The sequence below is a fragment of the Neolamprologus brichardi genome, chromosome 7 (genome assembly GCF_056152115.1).
Source record: "Neolamprologus brichardi isolate AB-2024 chromosome 7, ASM5615211v1, whole genome shotgun sequence".
Classification (NCBI taxonomy): domain Eukaryota; kingdom Metazoa; phylum Chordata; class Actinopteri; order Cichliformes; family Cichlidae; genus Neolamprologus; species Neolamprologus brichardi.
Window position 1 is genome coordinate 56,168,824 of NC_142110.1, and position 21,707 is coordinate 56,190,530.

General features: G+C 40.5%; 1 protein-coding gene across 2 annotated transcripts; it reads left to right on the forward strand.

Moving 5' to 3' along the window:
* Positions 1 to 241: 241 nt before the first annotated feature.
* On the forward strand, positions 242 to 20,717 carry LOC102780646 (kinesin-like protein KIF2A). 2 transcript variants are annotated; one of them, XM_006804726.2, is made up of 21 exons: positions 242 to 395; positions 1,257 to 1,351; positions 2,877 to 2,996; positions 3,206 to 3,260; positions 4,061 to 4,180; positions 5,331 to 5,431; positions 6,787 to 6,882; positions 7,030 to 7,084; positions 7,462 to 7,624; positions 7,704 to 7,794; positions 7,863 to 7,926; positions 8,027 to 8,118; positions 9,462 to 9,604; positions 9,724 to 9,928; positions 10,988 to 11,098; positions 11,198 to 11,265; positions 11,879 to 11,968; positions 13,865 to 14,012; positions 14,599 to 14,700; positions 18,941 to 19,076; positions 20,030 to 20,717. In XM_006804726.2, exons 1-21 carry the CDS (start codon positions 335 to 337, stop codon positions 20,113 to 20,115), a joined length of 2,202 nt encoding a protein of 733 aa, XP_006804789.1. In that variant the 5' UTR covers positions 242 to 334; the 3' UTR covers positions 20,116 to 20,717. The 2 variants fall into 2 exon arrangements, with proteins under 2 accessions (XP_006804789.1, XP_087700039.1); XM_087843913.1 differs by lacking the exon at positions 11,879 to 11,968.
* The last annotated feature ends 990 nt before the right edge of the window (positions 20,718 to 21,707 follow it).

Genomic DNA, 21,707 nt, shown 5'->3' on the forward strand with positions numbered 1-21,707 from the left:
ATATATTAATCTAATTTTCTGCCCTATAATAATTATAATGTCCAAGTTACAGAAAATGGAAATAAAAGTAAAGTATCTAAATACTTCGTTAATAGTACTAACAACAACAGAATTACAACGTGAATTTTTGTTATACATTTAACGACAGTAGTCCTTTTTTTAATTATTTATTTATTTATTTATTGGGTTAAAATTGTAGGGGAAAACATCAGTGGCGCATGCGCACCTGCTCTTCTCCGCCTGTCTTCTCTCCTGACAGACCGCAAATGACCTCAGTCTCCGCAATATCACACAACTTAGACTGGAGCGCTCAATAAACGGCATACCGGGAGCGATGGCCGGGATGTTCGGGAAGATATTTGTTGGCATTTATGTGGAGATAAAACGGAGCGACGGTACGTAGCATGCTCCGCTCACACATGCACATTCAGACACACCGCTCTCCATCCGGCCGGTCCGCATGAGAGCAGCTAACGTTACCGCTCAACGCAGCCGGATGTTTTTGCTAGCTAGCAGGCTGCTACACTGTCATTCACAGGAATGTCGCAATAAAAAGGTCGGCGAGCGAAGTGTCAGAGACTCAAAAACGACACAAATAGTCTTTGACACGGTGCTGCTGTGTCTGTCAGTGATGCAGACATACGGCAATGGGTCGACCTGACTGCAGGGCTGCGGGCGGGTCCGTCCACCTGCTGTCCGGTTGACACCTACCCTGCCGCCCTCCTTCTCCTTCCTCCCGTCCATTGCTTCATGGCCGAAACACCTCCGGTTAGAGGACGGGATGCAGGCACAAGTCTGCACTGCATCATGCACCATGCAGCGGTGGCCTGTTAACCAGGGCTGATGGATGGCTGATGGGGGGCCTTTCATCTCCAACTGTATTTCATCTCAGTAAAAAAATCGCACGACTTTCAAACTGCTCTGTGTATTTTAATATTTGTCTGTTGGCTATGAACCCGGTCAACAGTCACTACACGCAGCTCTTGCAGTAGTGTGATTGACAGTCTCAACATCATCTTTCATCAGCCACACCCATTTAGCATATCAGCATCCTTATTTTAGGGTTTAAGTTTTCCCTGTAAACACTGAATGACTGATGGATCAGTTTATTTGTTGTAAGATAATGCACAAAATCTTCAGGCCTAATTACTGAACATTAGCTTTATGGCTCATACGTTGGTGTCTGTATGAGCATTGGCTCTACAGTCTGGTCCAGCACTGCGCAGGCCTAGCATCCTTCTGTATCCTCTCTGCAGGACGAATACACCAGGCGATGGTCACATCACTGCATGAAGACAATGAGAGTGTGACAGTGGAATGGATTGAGAACGGAGACACCAAAGGGAAAGAGGTACATCTACCTCTGCACTCGGTTTCATTCATTATGTCCTGAAATGTAGTGATTTGTAATTTGCAATTCTCTTCCTGAATTGTTGTCAGAGATCCTGAGAGGTTCCACCTAAACTCTTTTATTTAACTTTAATTAACTTTCAAATATGGCACCTGTCTGTAGTTTTATTTGTGTTGCGAAATGACTAAAAAGTGATTGTCTGCCACAAAATGATAGCTGGTATTTAAACTGTTGTAAATGAGTTGCTGACCTATAACCTGTTAAACATATCTTAAACATATCTCTTGTGAATGATATCAAAGCATTTTGAGCTAGAAACAATAACCCTGTCAGATGTCAGATGCTGCAATCAGTTTTGTCAAAGTGACTTTTATATACGCTTTATTTATCAAGGTAAAAACTCTTATTCATATTAAAAATGGCTTTTTAAGCAGGGATCTGGCAAAAAGAGAAGCAGAAATTGCAACAAACATGACATAGTACTGTAAATATGTTTTAAGTAGCCAAAAAGGACTGGATTGATCATAATAAAAAACAAGGAGCAGATACAATATTACAGAATCATGAAGATACTTGCAAAATAGGTAATTTCTTTATTTTATACATAACAGCTTAGTGAATCCTGACCACACAATATTTATCAGTATATGTTAGAGATGAAAAACACAAAGAAACACTGGAAATCACTTTTTGGAGCACCTGAAATCAGTGAAATAGACATGAGTATCTTATTACTTGCTTTATCCTGGACATGTTGTAATGCTGTTGTAACATATGGGGTGTATTGCTGTACCCGATGCAGTGCACTACAAGTATCTCAAGTGTATAAGCATAGAATGCTTAAAAAAGATAGAAGTAGACAACGTCACATGACCCGTAGTTTAATAAAGTCCTCATGTCAAAAGGTGAGCTTTTTTTTGGAATGGTAATGTTGATGTTTTGAAACCAGATGTGATAAGTAAGCTTTACCAAAACTAGGAAAGACTGGAAGATTTAGCAATGCTACATTCACAAAAACAATGTAGGTTTGCTTTAAGACAAAACCTGCTTTATTGTTCATTTTAGAATCTAATTAGGACCATAATTTCATGTATGTGGGCAATAAGACCTGAAACTCATAGGCCATTTTCCCATAGGCTTCTATGCAATCAAACTTCTTTTTAAAAAGCTAAAGCATGTCCTCCTGCTGGCAACCAGAAAGATCACAGATTTTAACGAGCTTTGTCATTGGCAGAATTATCTGAGCTTTTTTTTATATGTTGGGTGTTCATTTGGGAGGCTAAGTTCACCTTTACATCATTACCGCCTTCTAAAAGAGTACAAATATTAAAAAAACATTATTGATAAAAGATATTACGACAAATTAAGCAGTCACATACGTTCCAAAGATAAACTTTATTGATCATCTTTATTGATGTTCTCAGCAAATACAGCCCCTGTTGCACTTGATGAGGTGATCTTGAGCCCCTGTTTAAACAAAGATTGTAACGATAACAAAGGAATTTCTTTCTTTTTTCTGATTTAGATTGATCTGGAGAGCGTCTTTGCTCTGAATCCAGATGTAGCTCCTGATGAAGAGATACCACAGAGTCCCGAGGCTCCTGTTCCTCCCTCCAATGTTGCCAAAACCAGCAAAGTACCCAAGGTCTGCTTCTCAACACCAGCCATCATTAATCAATCACTCCAATTTGCACATGACCTTTTAACAGAATATTACTATTATTCCTGATTTGAAGTGACTATGCTGTATTTTTTGCTATAAGCTATAAGTCAGTTTAGACATTTTTCCTTGCATACTTTATGTACTGCCTTCTTGCATTCTACATTCAACTCTAATGATTATGGTCTGTATAGACCAGACGGACTACAGCGATACCCAAGGCTGAAAATACCCCACGGGAGAACAGAGGTACGTTTGATTTAAACCTGACCCACTAACAGCTCTGAGATATGAAGCTTATAATTTAATAATTTTCTACTTTATTACAGTTGGTGCTGCCCGATCATGTAAAAAAAAAAAAGAGTTTATGGGAAGCAGAGTGAGTGAGGGTTATTTTCTCGGAAATTACTGTAGAACAGTTTCACTACAACTTCTTTAACTCACCTTAACCTCTTAAGCCCCAATGCCCCCTGATACGGGGGCAAAAGGCAGGAGATCAGTTAGGCTTGGGACTTAAGAGGTTAAAGTCAGTTTTTAAGGTGAGTTAAAGTTTTCCCAATACAAGAATTAGTCCAAGTGATTAATAACTGTAAAAGTCAAAGATAGAAATTTGTATACAACAGGGTTTTGTAAGAATGTAATAATGACTCCCAGTGTGCATTTAGGAAGAAACATCCAATAAGTGTGCTGAAATTTCTTTCTTATGAATGTTTAACTGAATTGACAAGAAAAAAAATCAGTGTTAAATATTTAAAATTTTAATATTTTGTTAGAATTAAAGAGTCATGTTTGGTTGTATTTACTCTTCTAATGATAAAATCCCCTGCTTCACGAGTCTGTCAGTTATGACAAAATGAATGGTTACATTTGTGCAGTCGGTTTGAAGCAGTCAGCATAGAAACACTGGCATGAACAAACCTCGCAGAAAATCTAAGAGGGTAACTGTGAACACTTCTCCTGAGAATTTGGGTTTAACTTTGTGTAATTTGGGTGAACTGCCTTTTTAATGTTTTGAGATGAGCAGTTACAATGGATTGTGTGCTCCTCAGCTGCCTCAGTGGGAACAACCCGGGCACGTCCCAGTCAGCACAGCCAAGCTGCGGAGCCACCCCCACCAACCATCGTTCCCCAGCCTGCCGTAAACCAGTCACTGATACAGCAGCAGAACGGTAACACAGTCACCCCGTCTGCAAACTTCATATGAGAGAGGATTCATGTCCACATGGCTCTGTTTGAAATTCTCTGGAGGGAGTTTCCAGCATCTCTGTTGTTGTTCTCTGTAGCAGTGATGTCATGCTCCCACACAGCTGTGTCTCTAAGGGTGTCAAAGGCTCTTTCACTCGCTGTGGCTTCATACTGCAGCACTTGTTTAAGTTTTTCCTCTGCTGCTGTTTGAATGACCATAAATATGTAAATAAGATCAGGCCTTCAAATAGCACTCAAAACATAACATTTGAAAAAAGAAATACTGTAATTAAAAAGTCATATTCAGTGTAATTTTTTTTTAAAAATCAGTTAAATCTAGCAAGTTTTTTGTAGACCTGCCCACCGGGCTATGTGCATACGCTGAAAGCAAGAGCAGAACAGAGCCGACATCATGACACAGATGAACTCAGACACAGAATGACAAATGGAGCTTGGCAAGATATGGGCTGAGGGACTGAATCAATCAAATCACTGCCATGTGTTTTAGGAATACGCCAGGACTTTTAACACGTTTAAAATAATGCTGGTTGCCAATTAAAAAAACATCCAGGTTAGGGGGCATTCACAATTCTCAACAAATTATTTTTTACAACTTATGAATTGGGTAAATGGATGTAGTCTTTATAATATAAAGTTTTAGATATTGTACATTTTACACTTGATTATTGAGAATGACTGATTTAAGGTGATGCATGCATGATGCATCTGTATAGTAGAAAAACTGACTTTTAATTCAAGATTTGAAAGTGGGACATATAATAAAAGTTGAACAAAATTGATTAAATTTATGAAACCATTTAGATTTTAGGTAAATGTACAAAGTGTAGTGTAACTACTCAGCTACACACAGTTCTTTTGATTTATTTCTTTTTTTTCCCTTTTTGTTGTATGAAGTGTTTTGTCGATGTGGTGGCCAGATGACTGAGTCAGAGCAGCAAAACTGCAGCTCTTGTTTTGTGTGTGTAAAATTAAATGTAAGGCATTATGAGTCAGCATCATCAAAAATAATTGTTAATGTATCAGAGGAAATAGTCCCTGTTACTTCAGCCTGTAACCATATGTATATATATTTTGATGCTGATATTTTAGGCCACTGTGCTCCTGTTTTTTCAGCACGGAGGAAATCGAACTGTGTGAAGGAGGTGGAGAAACTGCAGGAGAAAAGAGAGAAGAGACGTCTTCAGCAACAAGAGCTCAGAGAGAAGAGGGCACAAGTGAGAACTCAAGCATACACTACAGTACTTTACATTATACACACATCAACAAACACATTACCACAGTGTGAAGTGGAGAACCATTTGTTTGAGAATTATCTCTAGATATGAAGCTGATTTATAGCATACCTGCCAACACATTTTCCCAGGGTTTTTAAGACATCTCCTGGAGGCCACCTGTTTTACTATTTGTACTGTAACACTTCCAAAATTTGCAAAAATGCAAAATGTCTACTGTCTTCACTTTTTCGTCTAAATGACTTCAAAGTTCAGTATTTGAGCTTTGACCAACCCCACCACTCTAACAAACAAACAAAAGTCCCAAATTTTCAAACCTAAATGCTGAAAGTTATGGTTTATAGTCATAACTATAAAACATGGATAATAATGCTGCCTCTCACACAAGAGGAGTTTTACCCACTATACTGTTGTACTGTCTCTTTATAAAAAAAAAAGGTCAACAGAATTATGCACAAACAACTAGACTCTGTACTGTTAACCCAAGATTAAATATACAGTATATATTTTTTCTTGAATATTTTGACCTTAATTAATGTGGATGTGTGGACTGAGTTTTTTTTTCTGTGCTTATTTCTATTGTGTGTGTCTGCTGTAGTCTGCATTCTTTCACAGTGTGCTGGTAATGTTCCAGATTTGCAGTAGCAAATTATTGAAACTATAATGCATGCACTGTCATCCTCAGAGGTTCTCTTCCATTATGCTCACAGAACCATTAATAAGGTTTTTTAAATTTCACCTCATGTTAAATAAGCAAAACTGTGACAATATGAGTGAAATGAAAAAGAAAGAAAAAAACATGGATAATTATACTCCAAAAAAACAAAACAAAAGAAACATTACTCATCAAGTTATATTAACTGAAACTGTGAGAAGATTTAATAAGCACTGTTTTAATTAATCAGTCAGCTCATGTAGCATTTAATAAAAACGTTTAAATTCTGAAAACAACTGAAACAACACAAACTTTTAAAGGAATCAGATGCTTCAGTTTTTTTCTTTTGATTATTGCGGCTGTGTTCGGTTCACAGTGTTCTGAGCAGGTGGCCCTAGAGTTAAAACATATAGTTAGTTGGAACTAAAAATCAAAACGTGATCTACCAAACTTAGCATCATTTTAGAGAGCACTGTCTGGATACAAAAAGTATTCTCAGGCTGAAAGTAGCTTCTAATCGGCTGATTTAGACAAAAGACCTAAAAGTACGTGACGTGTCACTCAAAATGTTAGGATGTTGATTTTTAATTAATTAATTCACGAATAATTGAAATGCTTCCTGAATGTTTTTATTGTCTTTGTCATTATGTGATCAATACTTTTGTTTTCTGTGCCACTGCAGGAGGTGGATGTTAATTTACCAAACTATGAAATTATGTGTATGATCAGAGACTTCAGAGCCAGTCTGGACTACAGACCTTTAACCACAAACGATCTGGTGAGTCCAATTTAGATCTGCTGGTCAGAAGGAGTCAGTAGAGAGAGAGGTACCTGAGAATGTTGGAAGAAAGGAGGAACGAGGAGGTCATATGGCCAGTACAAAGGTGTGAACCGCACTATTTATTCATGTCTTCTCATGTTTCAGATTGAGGAGCACAGGATATGCGTGTGCGTTCGTGCACGTCCCCTCAACAAAAAAGGCAAGAGCATATTTATGGAGCAGCTGTATTCAGAGAAACTGTGAAGCCTGTGTTCAAGCTCAGACAGCTAATCAAAGTAGTTTAGAATTGGAGAGATGACCCCTGTGAGGAGGTGGAAAGCCTCCCTAAAAGTTTTTTATTGTTTACATCCACTATACCAATCAGATCTGCCTGACACTCATGGGTCATTTCTTCTGTTGTGGTGCCAATTATGTCCATTTTAAATATTATTTCTAAAAATCTCTGAATGTCGATTAATTAAAAACAAGTAACAGGGATGTCTATAGACTGCTGCTTGTCCTTGCCCTCGTACATCTTTGTAGCCTGTGTTTGGCCATAAATAGAAAATGTCTATAACAATGACTGTGTCTCTTCAGAGTTATCAACAAAGGATCTGGATGTCATCACCATTCCCAGTAAGGACGTTGTAATGGTCCATGAGCCCAAGCAGAAAGTTGACTTGACCCGCTACCTGGAGAACCAGACCTTCCGATTTGACTATGCCTTTGATGAGAACTCCACCAATGAAATGGTTTACAGGTACACTGTTTTTTCTTTTTTCTTCATGCTGTAGCACTTGAGTCAAATATTCTGCTGCCAGTAAACACTCCACCTGCAGGTTCACTGCTCAGCCGCTGGTTGAGACCATTTTTGAGAGGGGAATGGCGACGTGCTTTGCATACGGACAAACTGGAAGTGGAAAAACACATGTGAGTTTTTGACTTTGATTTGAGAAGTTTGGTTTTAGTGTCATGTTCTAACTCATGTCTCCTTTTAGACAATGGGAGGGGACTTCTCAGGAAAGAACCAGGACTGTTCCAAAGGGATCTATGCACTGTCTGGTTAGTTTCTGCTTTACTGATCATTATTATTATTATCATTATTATTGCTGGTCTCTGTTGTCAACAAAATTCATTTAGGTGTGTCCTTCTCTCCCTGCAGCCAGAGACGTTTTTCTCATGTTAAAGAAGCCAAATTATAAGAAGCTGGACCTGCAAGTCTTTGCCACATTTTTTGAAATTTACAGTGGGAAGGTAAGTGTGTTATCATCACTGATCATTTAAGCTGTATGTTAATATATAATAAAAAATAAAAATAAAAAAAAGGTTAAATAACTGATGAATAGAGTCACGGTGAAGGATGAGACATTTACTTCAATTTACTTCAAAAATACCACATATTTATATTTAACTGTTTATGCCAATGTGCTTGATTCTCTGTAGCAGACAGGTACCTCAGTCACTGGAAAACAAATTGTTATGTTTATAACTTCTGTTCCCTGAACATATATAATACATATATACATATATATATATATATAACATGTCGGCCGCACTTGCACATACACACCCCTGTCATCACAGTCAGTCTGATAGCTGCTCTTCACCAAGCCCAGCTGCACAACAGAGCAAGCTAGTGTTTTACATCATTCCTCTTCTCCAGGCAATAGAAGTATTAAACATAACACTTTGTTCCCTTTCAGTCGGTTCATTCAGAACAACACAAATAGCATGGAACACTGGCATTCACCAGGTGGAACATACTCTCAGTTGTGGTCTTGTTTTGCCTCCTGAGGCACCTTTGGTGCTCCATGCCAGGGAGATAGGCTCCATAATCGAGTGGGAGAGCTTATAACTTAGACTGCACTTCTTGGGCAGCAACAGAGGAACTTCAGGATCTCCCTCCTCCTCACATGCAACGTGAGCCCCTCTCCACTCCCCGTGGAGGCTCATGAGTGGGCCTTTGCTCTAAGGCGACTAACATGGAACTTGACCTGAAGTAGGCACCGCTTTCTTGGCGGGGAGCAGATGAACTGTGAACTTGTAAGAGCTAGCTGCAAGCCTGGGAGTCATATCACATCTGGGCATGATATCGCAAGTTATATGTATTATTTGTCAGCAGTGAGGGATTGAAAATAAATGGTGCTACTTCAGGAGGAAGTATGCTGTAAATGTTAATATTATGACAAGAATGACTTCAAAGGATAAAGACAGGTAGTCCAGAAAAGTTTTTTTAAGGACCGGCTCTGATTAAAATTAGCTGTAATGAGAATTGCTCTAGGAAAGGTGGGTCATGTTCCTTGACCAGATGCTAGCAGCGCAGATCAGGGACCATGTTAAACACATCTCAGCATAAGTGGCTGGTGGTAAATCATGTGAATGATTCTCACGGTAGAAGTGCTGCTAGGAAAATACTACATGGGGTAAGAACCATCAGCACAAGTAATGGAAATTAAATCAGGAGAAATTTTCCAAAGTCCAGTCCTCTGTCTTTGTGAAGGTGAGAGAAGGTTAAACTGCTAACGCTACTGTTAGATGTATTTGTTTCCTACTCTGATTCAGTAAAGAATGTGAGTTGAGTATATTTGTGTTTGAAGGTGTTTGACCTGTTAAACCGTAAAGCCAAGTTACGGGTGCTGGAAGACGGGAAGCAGCAGGTGCAGGTGGTGGGCCTGCAGGAGAGGGAGGTGAAATGCACAGAAGACGTCCTCAAACTCATCGAAGTGGGAAACAGCTGCAGGTAAACGTGATTTTTTTTTTCACATATGGACATGTTAAAATACACTAAACAGTAACAAGATCTGAGTTGGAGAGCTGCTGAATGAACCCCCTGAACACCCCCCACCATCCCTCTTGCAGGACGTCTGGGCAGACATCGGCCAACGCTCACTCCTCCCGGAGTCACGCTGTTTTCCAGATCATCCTGCGTCGGCGGGGGAAGATGCATGGAAAGTTCTCTCTTATCGACCTGGCAGGGAATGAGAGAGGGGCAGACACGTCCAGCGCTGACCGGCAGACTCGCCTCGAGGGAGCAGAGATCAACAAAAGTCTGCTGGCACTCAAGGTCTTTGCTTTAGTACTACAGATATTCTGTTCTTTAGTGTTGTGCTTCTCATATAGTTGTGATTTCAGAAGTTTACATACACTCATTTTGGGTATTAATGTCATTTTCATTTTAAAGATTTCTTTGAACTGTTCATTTTCCAGGGTGAAATGATTGCACACCATACCTTTGCTAAAAAAAAGAATTATACTTTGTAGAACAGAAAAGTCCTAGTGAAGGTTTTCATTTTTTCGAGTCCTGTAGGTGGAGCACCTGAATGTCCTGCAAATCTAATTAACATTGACCTGAGCAGTATTGATGGTAAAGAAAGGCAGGTATAACAGTGAAAAAGCAAGCAGCAGAGGTGGTAGTGAAGGTGGATGAGTTCAAATACTCGGGGTTAACCATGCAAAGTGACAGTACACAAGAGAGGTGAAGCGAGTGCAGGCAAGGTGAAGTTGATGGAGACAACTGTCAGGGGTAATTTGTGACAGAAGAATAGCAGCAAGAGTGAAAGGTAAGGTGGTAGTGAGACTTGGTATGATGTATGGTTTGGACACAGTGGCACTGATAGGAGGCCAAGTTGGAGGTGGCAGAGTTGAAGGTGCTAAGATCTTTGTAGGAGTAAGCAGATGGGACAGGATTTAATAAGGTGCTCTGGTTGAGCAGCTTTGAGGGGTGGGATTTTTGGACATGTCAGAGGAGGGATAGTGGCTATATGAAGCGATGGATGTGAAGACAGCAGGCAGGAGGAAAAAAGGGATCAAGAATATCTTTCAGGGGCATTTTGCTGCTGTATAATCAGAAGAACATCCGTCAAGGAAAATGCAACAAATAGGCTATAGATATTAAAAAAAAAACTTTAAGACAGCAAAGAAGATTCTTGGAAGATTCTACAGGAAAGGAGGAGATGGAGGCAGGCAATCTCGAGAAAATCCCAGATATATTTCATTGACTTGAAACAGCAAATCATGTAAGAAAAGAAAAATAGTAAATATTTCCTAGTTCTCCTTAAAAATTATTTTTGAAAATGACTATAGCCATAATTTTTGCATAATTGGGCATGGTGTATGTTTGCAGGAGTGTATTCGAGCCCTGGGCAGAAATAAACCACACACTCCATTTAGAGCCAGCAAGTTAACCCAAGTGCTGCGGGACTCGTTCATAGGAGAAAACTCCAGAACATGCATGGTAAGAAAACAACATGTACCCACTATAGACAAGCACACAATAGAAAGTGATTACAGATTTGGTTGCAGTTTTGATAATCCCTCTCTCATCTTTTTACAGATTGCAACCATCTCTCCTGGGATGGCATCTTGTGAAAACACACTGAACACATTGAGATATGCCAACAGGTAGGAAAGATTCTACTGAAAGGCAAAAAAAAGGTTTTCCGATATAACATTAAGATGAATGCACATTGAGTTATAATTTCAAATTTATACACCTTCACTTTCCACTAACTAACCTGACTTTCAGTCTTTGTCAAAAGCATCAACATAAAGTTCTAAAGTGGACCTGTTATACTGATTTCAAGTTCCATAGTTTTATCTATTATGGAAGATTCAACTGTCAAAAAATTCAATTCAACTTCAACTTCTCTCACTTTAAGCCAGCTTTCTTCTGATTGGCTGCCTATCACAAACAGACGTTTGGAAAATTTGTTTATTAAGCACATTTACCATTGTAACAGTATAGAGAATTATTTAAAATTTTGTGTTTGAGGAGTTTGCATGAAACATAAAGCCAGATTACACGCATCTTGTCATCTCATTTTTCTTGAAAATGTTGACTTATTGTGAGGAATACTCTTAGTTATCTGTATGCTCCGTTTGTCTTTCTCCTCTGTTGAATGAATTTATAAAAATGTAAAATAGAAAAGACTACATAACATAACATGATCCTCTCCTGCCTCCACTTGTTGATGTGTGTTTCTCTCCCCTGTCATGCTTTTTATTTTTTTCCCAGAGTAAAGGAATTTGGGATAAGTCCCTCAGACATTCCCTTCTCCCAGAGTGGGGGTGGAGGAGGTCGCTCTGAGCTCTCCCCTACCTATGAGTATGATCATTTTGCTATGTCTCTTAACAGTGTCCTGCACAATTAGTTACCCCCATATTGGCATTTCACATGAACCCAGGCAGCCGCTTTGTGTCTGTTTCCAAAAAGATCATTGAGGGTCCTAACATCATAACATCATCAGTCACCATAATCATGATGCAATCATTGTTGTAGGGTCTTTACCTTACAAGATAAAGTGCCTTGAGACAACTGTTGTTGTGATTTGGCATTATATAAATAAAACTGAATTAAATTCAGTTTAGTTGGCATGTGAACCAAGGTTAAAATGAGTTCATTCACTGTCTGCCTCACTTGACTTATTATTTATAGTTTTATTATTTAAGTTTTTTTTATTGCTTTAACCTCCTAAGACCCAAACTCTTCCACAGAATGCATTTTTAGTTTCTCTTTGATATTTGGGCTGATTGGGGCCCTATGAATGTAAAAACAAAGAATTACCAGATTTTTTTATTATTTTTTTTACCTTATTTTTGTTTTTAAGAAAAATCAGAACCACATATGGGGATATTCTTTTAAAATTTTAATAGAACAGTAGCTGTATAATGTCCTCGTAAGTGGATATCAGGCCCTTGTAGAGCAAAATTGAGTATTTTGGTCTAAATAACCCAAAATGTGATGTCCACATATGTGGACGCCAGGTCCTAGGAGGTTGGGTCATTCACTTTTTTTGTTAGTCTTATTTTATTTTTGTCAACAAATCCTTTTGAAAAAAACCCCAATAACAATTGTACTTTTCTATGAAGTATTACATTATATAAGTATTATATATTTTGCACTTCCATCCCAAAACACTCCAGTGAGATACACTGTTGGACTGAATGACAAATTTTTTTAGTTGCTGTAAAAACTAATAGTCATTTATTGTGTTTTAAACCCACATACATGTCTTCGTAGTGCAAATAATTATTCACTAAAGCAGCAGTATCAAATATAGGGCCTGGGGGCAGAAATTGGCCCAGCACAACCTTCCCTAATGGCCATTTATACTGCACCAATGTAATGACACAACTGATAAATTGTTAAATGACAGAAAAGATCTTGTTGAAATTTCAAGTTTTTATAATGGGTTCACAGTAAAAACGAAAAAAAAAGAAAAGGGGGGTGGGGGGGGGCATTTTCTGTCAATTAACAACACATATAACCTTCCTGTTAAAGGAGCGATCCTCAACAAAGCTGTTCATAGGGCATTGGGGTTCTCTCAGTGTTGTTGTGGGCTTTTACCTTAAAATATAAGCATCTTCAGGAAACCGTTAATAAAACTGATCTAAAATGAAGAGTACGTTAACAATTCATTTATAAAACTATGTACTACAATAATGTATGGTTGGCAAAAAAAATAAAAAATTACACCGCATCCTGATCTTTCCATTCAGCATACCATTTGACAACTGCCTCCTCTGGGTTCTGATCTTTCTGTAAGATTTTTTTGGCAAAAAGTAAAAAAAAAAAAATCACTACATCGCCTTACCAGTATCATCCAATCTATTCAATATATTTTAGTTTTGTGTCACCTATCATGATGCATGTGCCCTACTTTGTTCCATCTCTAAATCCCAAATTCACCAGAAGTGTAAACTTTTTGGTTTTCTTTGTTCTTTAGGCTTTCTTTCATCAGTCATTTGTTGACTTGACTTGTTTTCCAGATGTGAGTTCCCAAAGCCTGCATGAAGTTCTTCGTCATCATCTTCATCTTCATGTTTCTTTCTCATAACTCACAGTATTCATCACTGCTTTCTTGGCATGTTGAACCACTTGTCACCGACGCGACACGTTTGTATATTTCTCATATACAGCTACACACCATTGTAGCTCACCTCTGCAGTTGTTTGCAGTTGTCATACTGTTGGTTTACCTATAGTGCTGATGTGTTGTCAGGGTGAAGGAGCTCACAGTGGACCCTGCGGCAGCCATGATGGAGAGCCATCAGGGAGGACACATCACGCAGCTGGAGGTGCTGGAGGCTCAGTGGGGAGTGGGGAGCTCTCCACAGAGAGATGATCTGAAGCTGCTCTGTGAACAGAACGTAAGAACATCTGCTGCCCACGCACGCTACCGTGACAGAGAACATCTGAACCCACAGCAGCTCCGTGTGAAAAATATAGATGCTAGGTTTTCACAAACTGACTTCAGTCAGCTGGGAACTGCTGAGCCAGATGATAACTTGCATTATTCCACAAATGTGGCCCTTAGAAAACAATAATATTCAAAATACCTCCTACCTTCTCATATCTTTACTCTAGCTCCCTGCCACATTCACAGTTCAATTCAGCACTAAGTCTGCTTGCAGGTTCTTGCACAGTTACTTTCCATATAAAACTACAGTTTCAACAAAATAAACAATAGATCTTGCCTTCCTCTGCAGTCACCTTATTTTTTAACTTTTATGTCATAACCCTCATTCACATTGTGGCTGATGGTGCCTCATCTGGAAAAGGGTCATGGCTGAATATTGAATAACATTAGGATTTAATAAAAGAAGTACCTGTGGGTTTTGGTACATTATTTTTATTTCTCGGAATTTATCTAGCATAATTGTTTTTAGTTTAAATTTGCATATATTTCCTGCAGTTTTAAATTCATAATCACAGCACTGGCTTTGTTTATTGTAGGAGGAAGAGGTTTCCCCGCAGCTCTTCACTTTCCATGAAGCCGTCTCTCAGCTGGTAGAGATGGAGGAGCAGGTGCTAGAGGATCACAGGGCTGTTTTTCAGGTACAGTAGGCCAGAAGATTTCTGTTTTTCCATTTACAGCTAAAAATAATAGGAAATTAATAACCAATTGTAGCTAATTGCTATGCCTAGCCACACATACCTGATTGATCATTTGTTTTGAGGCATGTTAGTATAGATACAGATTGTTTCTGAACAATGCTAAATCATATATTATAATGGGTAAAGCTTTCGTTTTAAAAATGTGATATCCTAAGCAACAGCTCACAGCTAGCACTGGAATTCATCTACCCTATTTTCTCAAGAGGCTTTACCTTTGCCAGACCTCCTTCCACCCAAGCTATCGAGCGTATTGGGCGACAAGGTCTCTCCATCGATCACGATTTCCGGCAAGCTCTTCACCTTCATCCCAAGCAATGCAAAGGGCTTTGAGGTCATAATGGAAGGTCCGGCGCCAGGTCAGCCATGTCCGTCCCCTGCCACAACCTCCAGGTGGAACCCATCAGTATGTTTTGTTTGGCTGTCGTCCATGCGAATGATGTGCCTGGCAAGTTTTTGACGGCAGCATGCGATAATCACGCTGAGGTGAGGAAGGTTGCTTCATTGTAGCACCTACTCATTGGTGACATGATCAAAGTATCGGATCTTCATTATCCTTCAAAGGCAGCACTGGTGGAAGACGTCCACCTTCCTGGTAATACTGGCCGATGCTTTACACCTTTCAGATGCATAGATTACCATTGGGATGATGGTTGAGGCGTACTAATGAACCTTGATGTTGATTGAGATGGAGGCAGATGACCAGATATTTCACATTTGTTGGAATACCGCCGAGGCTTTGCCAGTGCGGCTCTTGAAATGAGTCTCTCAATCTCCGTCCCAGCCAATGACGCTGCCAAAGTATGCGAACCTCTCAACCACCTCGAGTTCTTGCCCACCGATCTTGATCTTAGGCATACCGACCTGGTGGCTGATGTGCATGATTTTTGATTTTTCTGCACTGATGCAAAGTCCAACTTTTTCCAGCCAGGTTCGACGTTGGATGCTGGAGGTGGTGTCCATCTTCCGCCAGCCATCTGCAAAATCAAGGTCGGTAAGTCAACTGATCCCGTCCAAGGTGATGCCTGCATCTGGCCCGACCAAGGCTTTCTTCATGATGAAGTTTAGGGCCATTAGGAACAGGAAGGGCGAGAGGATGCGTCCTTGCCTGACACCAGTCTCAATGGCGAAGAGATCGGTGTGGCCCATGTTCATCTTGATGGAGCAGTTGGGGTGGCAGTAGAGTGACTTGAAGATTGAGATGAATTTTCGCGGGACACCGTACAGGTGGAGGATGCTCCAAAGCAAATCTCTGTGAATGCTATCAAAGGCTTTTTTGAAGTCGATGAAGTTTATTGAGAGTGATCGCTCTCAATTAACACACATCATTGAACGCTAACTGTTCGATGATGTTCCTAAGGGTGAATATTTGGTCAGTGCATGATCGTCCACGTCGAAAACCCACCTGTTCTTCGCAGAGGTGTTGGTCGGCAGCGCCTTTAAGTTGGCAGAGTAGCATGGTGAAGAAGGCTTTTCCTTTGACCGAGAGTAGGGTGATTCCACGCCAGTTTGTGTACTCCATCATGTTGCCCTCCTTTGGTAGTTTGAGGATGATGCCTTTCTGCCAGTTTTCGGGGACGGCCTCCATTCACCAACATTCATTGAACAGTTTTGTGAGCACATTTGTAACAATCGGCCCTCCATATTTCAACAATTCTGATTGGATTTCATCCATGCCGGCTGGTTTGTTGATTTTTGAGCTTTCATCGCCAAACAGACTTCATGTTGAGATATGGCGCCTTCTTCTACTTGAAGAGCTCCCAGTGCTTCTTGTTGCTCAAAATTGTATGTGCTGGTCAGTGTTTCCCAGAAGTGTTTGACTCAACAAGCATCCTGGTCTTCTTTGGTCACCAGAAGTTTGTCATTCTTTATTCTGTTGAAGTCCTTCCATGAAGTCCTTTGTTGATAGCTTTAACCTGTTTAAAGCTACATCGACATTCCCTGCGAGCTAAGGAAGAAAAGACGGGGGTGTCGTGCTGAGAAGGAGCGAAGGTCGCCCGAGAAGGAGACGTTATCGACCATCTCTTCCTTCTGTAATTATTGGAAACGTAAGATCTTTGCCCAATAAGATGGATGAGCTCACGTCGCTAACCTGGTCACAGAGGGAGTACCGGCAATCTAGCATCATGATGCTAACGGAGTTGTGGCTAACACCGCTAACTCCGGACACAAGCGTGACACTACCGGGATTCCAGCTGCTGCGAGCGGACAGGACGAGAGACAGCAGTAAGAGGAAAGGAGGGGGACTGGCAGTGTTTGTGAATGACAGATGGTGTAACCCTGGGCACATCACTGTTAAAGAACAACTCTGCAGCAGAGACATTGAGCTGTTAGCCGTTAGCATGCGTCCATATTACCTGCCCCGGGAATTCTCGCATGTTATCGCGATAACAGCTTAGTGTCCGTCAGACACTTCACACCTCCTCTACTCACCCTGCTCACTCCTCCCCACCACCAATAACAGCATCCAATACACACTCAACACAAGACTCCAGCCTGTCTCTCTCAACCACCCAGGTTAGGAGGGAACTGAGGAGGATTAAAGCCAAGAAGGCAGCGGGCCCAGATGGCATCAGCTCAAGGGTCGTCAGGTCCTGCGCGGACCAACTGTGTGGGGTGATGGAGCACCTCTTCAACCTGAGGCTGAGGCTGGGGAGAGTCCCACAGCTCTGGAAAACCTCCTGTGTTGTACCAGTGCCAAAGACTTCACACCCCAAGGACCTCAACAGCTATAGGCCGGTGGCTCTGACATCCCACCTGATGAAGACCCTGGAGCGGCTGGTCCTGGCTCAGTTTCGGCACCTGGTGAGCTCATCACTGGACCCACTTCAGTTTGCCTACCAGCCTGGCATTGGAGCGGATGATGCCGTCATTCACCTCCTACATCGCTCCCTCGCTCACCTGGAGACCGCTGGAAGCACTGTGAGAATCATGTTCTTTGATTTCCCCAGTGCCTTCAACACTATTCTTCCCTCAGGAACGGTTCTGGCTCCGTTCCTCTTCACCATCTACACTGCAGACTTGTCCCACAACTCCACCCAGTGCTTCCTGCAGAAGTTCTCTGAAGACTCTGCAATAGTTGGCCTCATCACTGATGGGGACGACAAGGAGTACAGAGGGACTGGTGCCAACTACCTCCACATCAACACCACTAAAACCAAGGAGCTGGTGGTCGACTTCCGCAGGCACAAACATCCTCCACTGCAACCACTGAACATCCAAGGTATGGACATTGAGGCTGTGGACTGCTACAGGTACCTTGGTGTTCATCTGAACAACAAACTGGACTGGACTCATGATTCAGATGCCCTCTACAGGAAAGGGCAGAGCAGCTGGTACCTGCTGCGGAGACTCAGGTCGTTTGGAGTGGAGGGCCCACTCCTGAAGACCTTCTATGACTCTGTGGTGGCCTCAGCTATCTTTTACGGTGTGGTCTGCTGGGGTGGCAACATCTCTGCCAGGGACAAGAAGAGACTGAACAGGCTGATCCGGAAGGCCAGCTCTGTTCTAGGATGCCCTCTGGACCCAGTGGAGGTGGTGAGTGACAGGAGAATGGTGGCTAAGCTGTCATCCCTGTTGGGCAACATCTCCCACCCCATGCAGGAAACTCTGACAGCACTGAGCAGCTCCTTCAGTGGCAGACAGCAGCACCCACGGTGTGGGACGGAAAGATTTCGCAGGTCTTTCCTCCCCACTGCTGTCAGACTGCACAACAAAAACTCCAACTGATCAAACACACACATCCACACATGTGCAATAACACTAAGTGCAATACTCTTTATCTGACAAAGTTGTATTTTTACTCAGTTGTATTAAGTGTTTGTATTCTATTTTTATCCTATTGTATATTTTATTCTATTTATTCTACTGTATATAGTATTTTATTCTATTCTGTACAGCGGTGTACAGTATTTTATTTTTATTGCATTCTAATTTTTGCCATATAACTTTTGCACTGTCCACTTCCTGCTGTGACAAAACAAATTTCCCACGTGTGGGACTAATAAAGGTTATCTTATCTTATCTTTAGTGCAGTAATTTAAAGTAAATACCATAGAATTTGCCATATTTTTATAAAGAGGAACCACGTGCCATAACACAACTTTGACCCACTTTTGCGTTCATAGGCAATATGAATTTAAAACCACATAGCCCAACTCAACTGCATCTTTTTCCCTTACAGGAGTCGATCCGGTGCTTGGAGGATGAGAAGGTGCTTCTGGAAATGACAGAGGAGGTGGACTATGATGTTGAATCATATGCAACTCAGTTAGAACAAATCCTGGACCAGAAGATAGACATTCTTACTGAGCTAAGAGGTAAACATCATGCAGTTTCCAAATTTTCAGCCTCTTTGCATTAAGAAAGTATCAATTCTACAAGTTAGTCTGATAAATGAATAACTGTAGATGGCAACAGACACACCGTTAACAAACAACTACCAGCTGCTACAATAATTAAAGCAATGTACCGATGTTATGTTATGTGCAAGCTACATTTAAAACATTTCCTCTTCCAGCAGTTCTTTCCCACAAGGAAATGAATCTGTTGCTCTCCACCAGACTCAGAAACAGCAATTTTATCTCACAAAACACAGGATTTTTCATCTACTGCAGCCTTGATTTGTTGGTATTGGTTGGTTTGTATTATTGTGCTGTGCTTCAGTGCGTAAGCTTCAATCCAAACTAATTCATTACAGTGCAAGAGTGCTAAGCAGTTTCTATGATAGTGTGCCATTTCCATCAACAAACTTGCAAGTAAAATTTAAATATATCTTCACATTTTCAGTTGTACATCAACTCAAAATGTGTTTTGTGCCAGCAACTCAAATAAGTTTTACACTTATTCATATAGGATTTTTAAGAACTATACCCATATTTGGTGATTTAAAAATCTGATACTTCAATCAAGGTCAGTATTGATGAGCAAAATAGCTAATTATATGAAAGAAAGAAGTTAAGCTACGAAATATATGAAAATACAAGAGACCCAACAAAGACAACACAATTGTCCAGCAGTAGGATTATCCATGATGATAGGAGAGAGATAAATCTTTATTTCCTATTCTTCACCAGTTTCTGCTCTTATCCTATAATTTCACCTCCACTTTTTATAAAATTCACATTTTGCTACAGAATATTTCACAATATTTTAAAAAAAGCTTCCACTGGTGTATCAAATTTTGTATGAGTGACGTGATTTCATGTTATCCTGAAAGACAAAGATCATAATTTAAATAGTGCCTTCTGTGTGATATTCTCTCCTCTTCCAGATAAAGTCAAGTCTTTCCGTTGTGCTCTCCAGGAAGAGGAACAAGCTAGCAAACAAATCACCCCCAAGAGGCCTCGGGCGCTATAGACGCATAACATGTGCTATTTCACTGATTGGTCCTCAGAGAGGTGAAGGCCATAAGGAGGTCAGTGCTGATGAAGCAGCTGATTTAACTCAGCTGTGATTTTATGGTGTGAGTTCCTGTTAGTGTGTTTGGTTTTCCCTGACCTCTCTGCTGTACAGACTGCTTCCTGTCATCCATCCATCCATTTGCAAAGCCAAAGAGCGTACCGCCCACGCTCTGCCATGTTCCTGTAAAGCGTATCTATAAAGTTTTTCTCTGTGTGCTTAATCCCAAGTACTTGACTTTAAAACAAAAAAAAGTTCAGACATTGTTTTAAATTATTTTTTATCAGATCAGTCATGCTCACCAGGGCAATTTTATAAACCACCTTTGCCATTTTGTGCAATATTTGAAGGAATTTTTCTGCCTGTTCTTCCTGTTTCAGCTCGGATGAACAGGGCATGTCAAGTTTGTAACATGAGCCATGTGTTTGTGTTGATACTGTATGTAATTAAGGTTTGATTGAGACAAGCCTAAAATTAACCTTATGTGACATTAACTGCACTAAAGGGTGCACTATGATCAAGGTGTTTCAGGATACATTTACAGAAACAGTTTTTTTCATTTGCCATAATAAAAGATTAATTCTTGTTGCTGTATGTGTATTTATTTAGCCCTCAGGGCTCTGTGGAGCATCTAGCTAATTTTCTCTGATCATAGTTACTAATTATCACTAAAATATGTTTAACTACTCACGCTGTTCAAAGGCATGAAAATCTTTTCATAGCCTTCAGTTTAACATGAAATACAATACAAACAATACAACTTTCTTTGTATAGCACATTTAAAACCAGAGGTAGCCAAAGTGCTTCACGTAATCCAATAAAACAGTAGTAAAATACAAATGCAGATAAGCTAGCAGATGGCTGCCATTGATTAACCAAGCATACAAGTACGCAGATAAGCAAGCAAGACTTAACGATAAAAACAATAAAACAATATAGGCAAAAGAGAGGAAAGGGGAAGGCAAGAAAGAACACTTAAAAGGCCTGCTCTAGGAGGCCGGGAAGGCTAAGCTAAAAAGGTGGGTTTTCAATCAAGACTTGAAGGTCTGGATTGAGTCAGATGTGTGAATAATATGAGGGAGGTTATTCCAGAGGTTAGGTGCAACTGAAGCAAAGGCACGGTCACCTCTGGTTTTCAGCCCTGACCTAGGTTGCACCAAGAGCAATTGGTCAGACGATCTCAGCATTCTACTGGGAGTATACACACTAAGGAGATCAATAAGATAGCTGGGTGAAATGTTATTTATGATTTTATAAGTAAGCAGTAAGATTTTGAAATCAATGCGGTGTTTAATTGGGAGCCAGTGAGAATTGGGGTGATAGACTCAAACCTACGAGTACCAGTTAGAAGGCGAGCCGCGGCGTTTTGGACGAGTTGCAATCTACGAAGAAGGGCAGAATGAAGCCCAGTGTATAGGTAGTTGCAATAGTCTAACCTGGATGTGACAAAGGAATGGATAAGCTTTTCTAGATCCTCACGTGGTAAGTATGGCATGGCCTTAGAAATTAAACAAAGTTGATAGAAACAAGATTTAATAACAGAGGACACA

Excerpts from the sequence above, each read along its gene's own strand:
- LOC102780646 (XM_006804726.2), top strand. The coding sequence starts at position 335 with ATGGCCGGGATGTTCGGGAAGATATTTGTTGGCATTTATGTGGAGATA. Across the intron at positions 1,352-2,876 it reads GAGACACCAAAGGGAAAGAG|ATTGATCTGGAGAGCGTCTT; the intron begins GTACATCTACCT and ends TTTCTGATTTAG. Across the intron at positions 7,625-7,703 it reads ACCAATGAAATGGTTTACAG|GTTCACTGCTCAGCCGCTGG; the intron begins GTACACTGTTTT and ends CTCCACCTGCAG.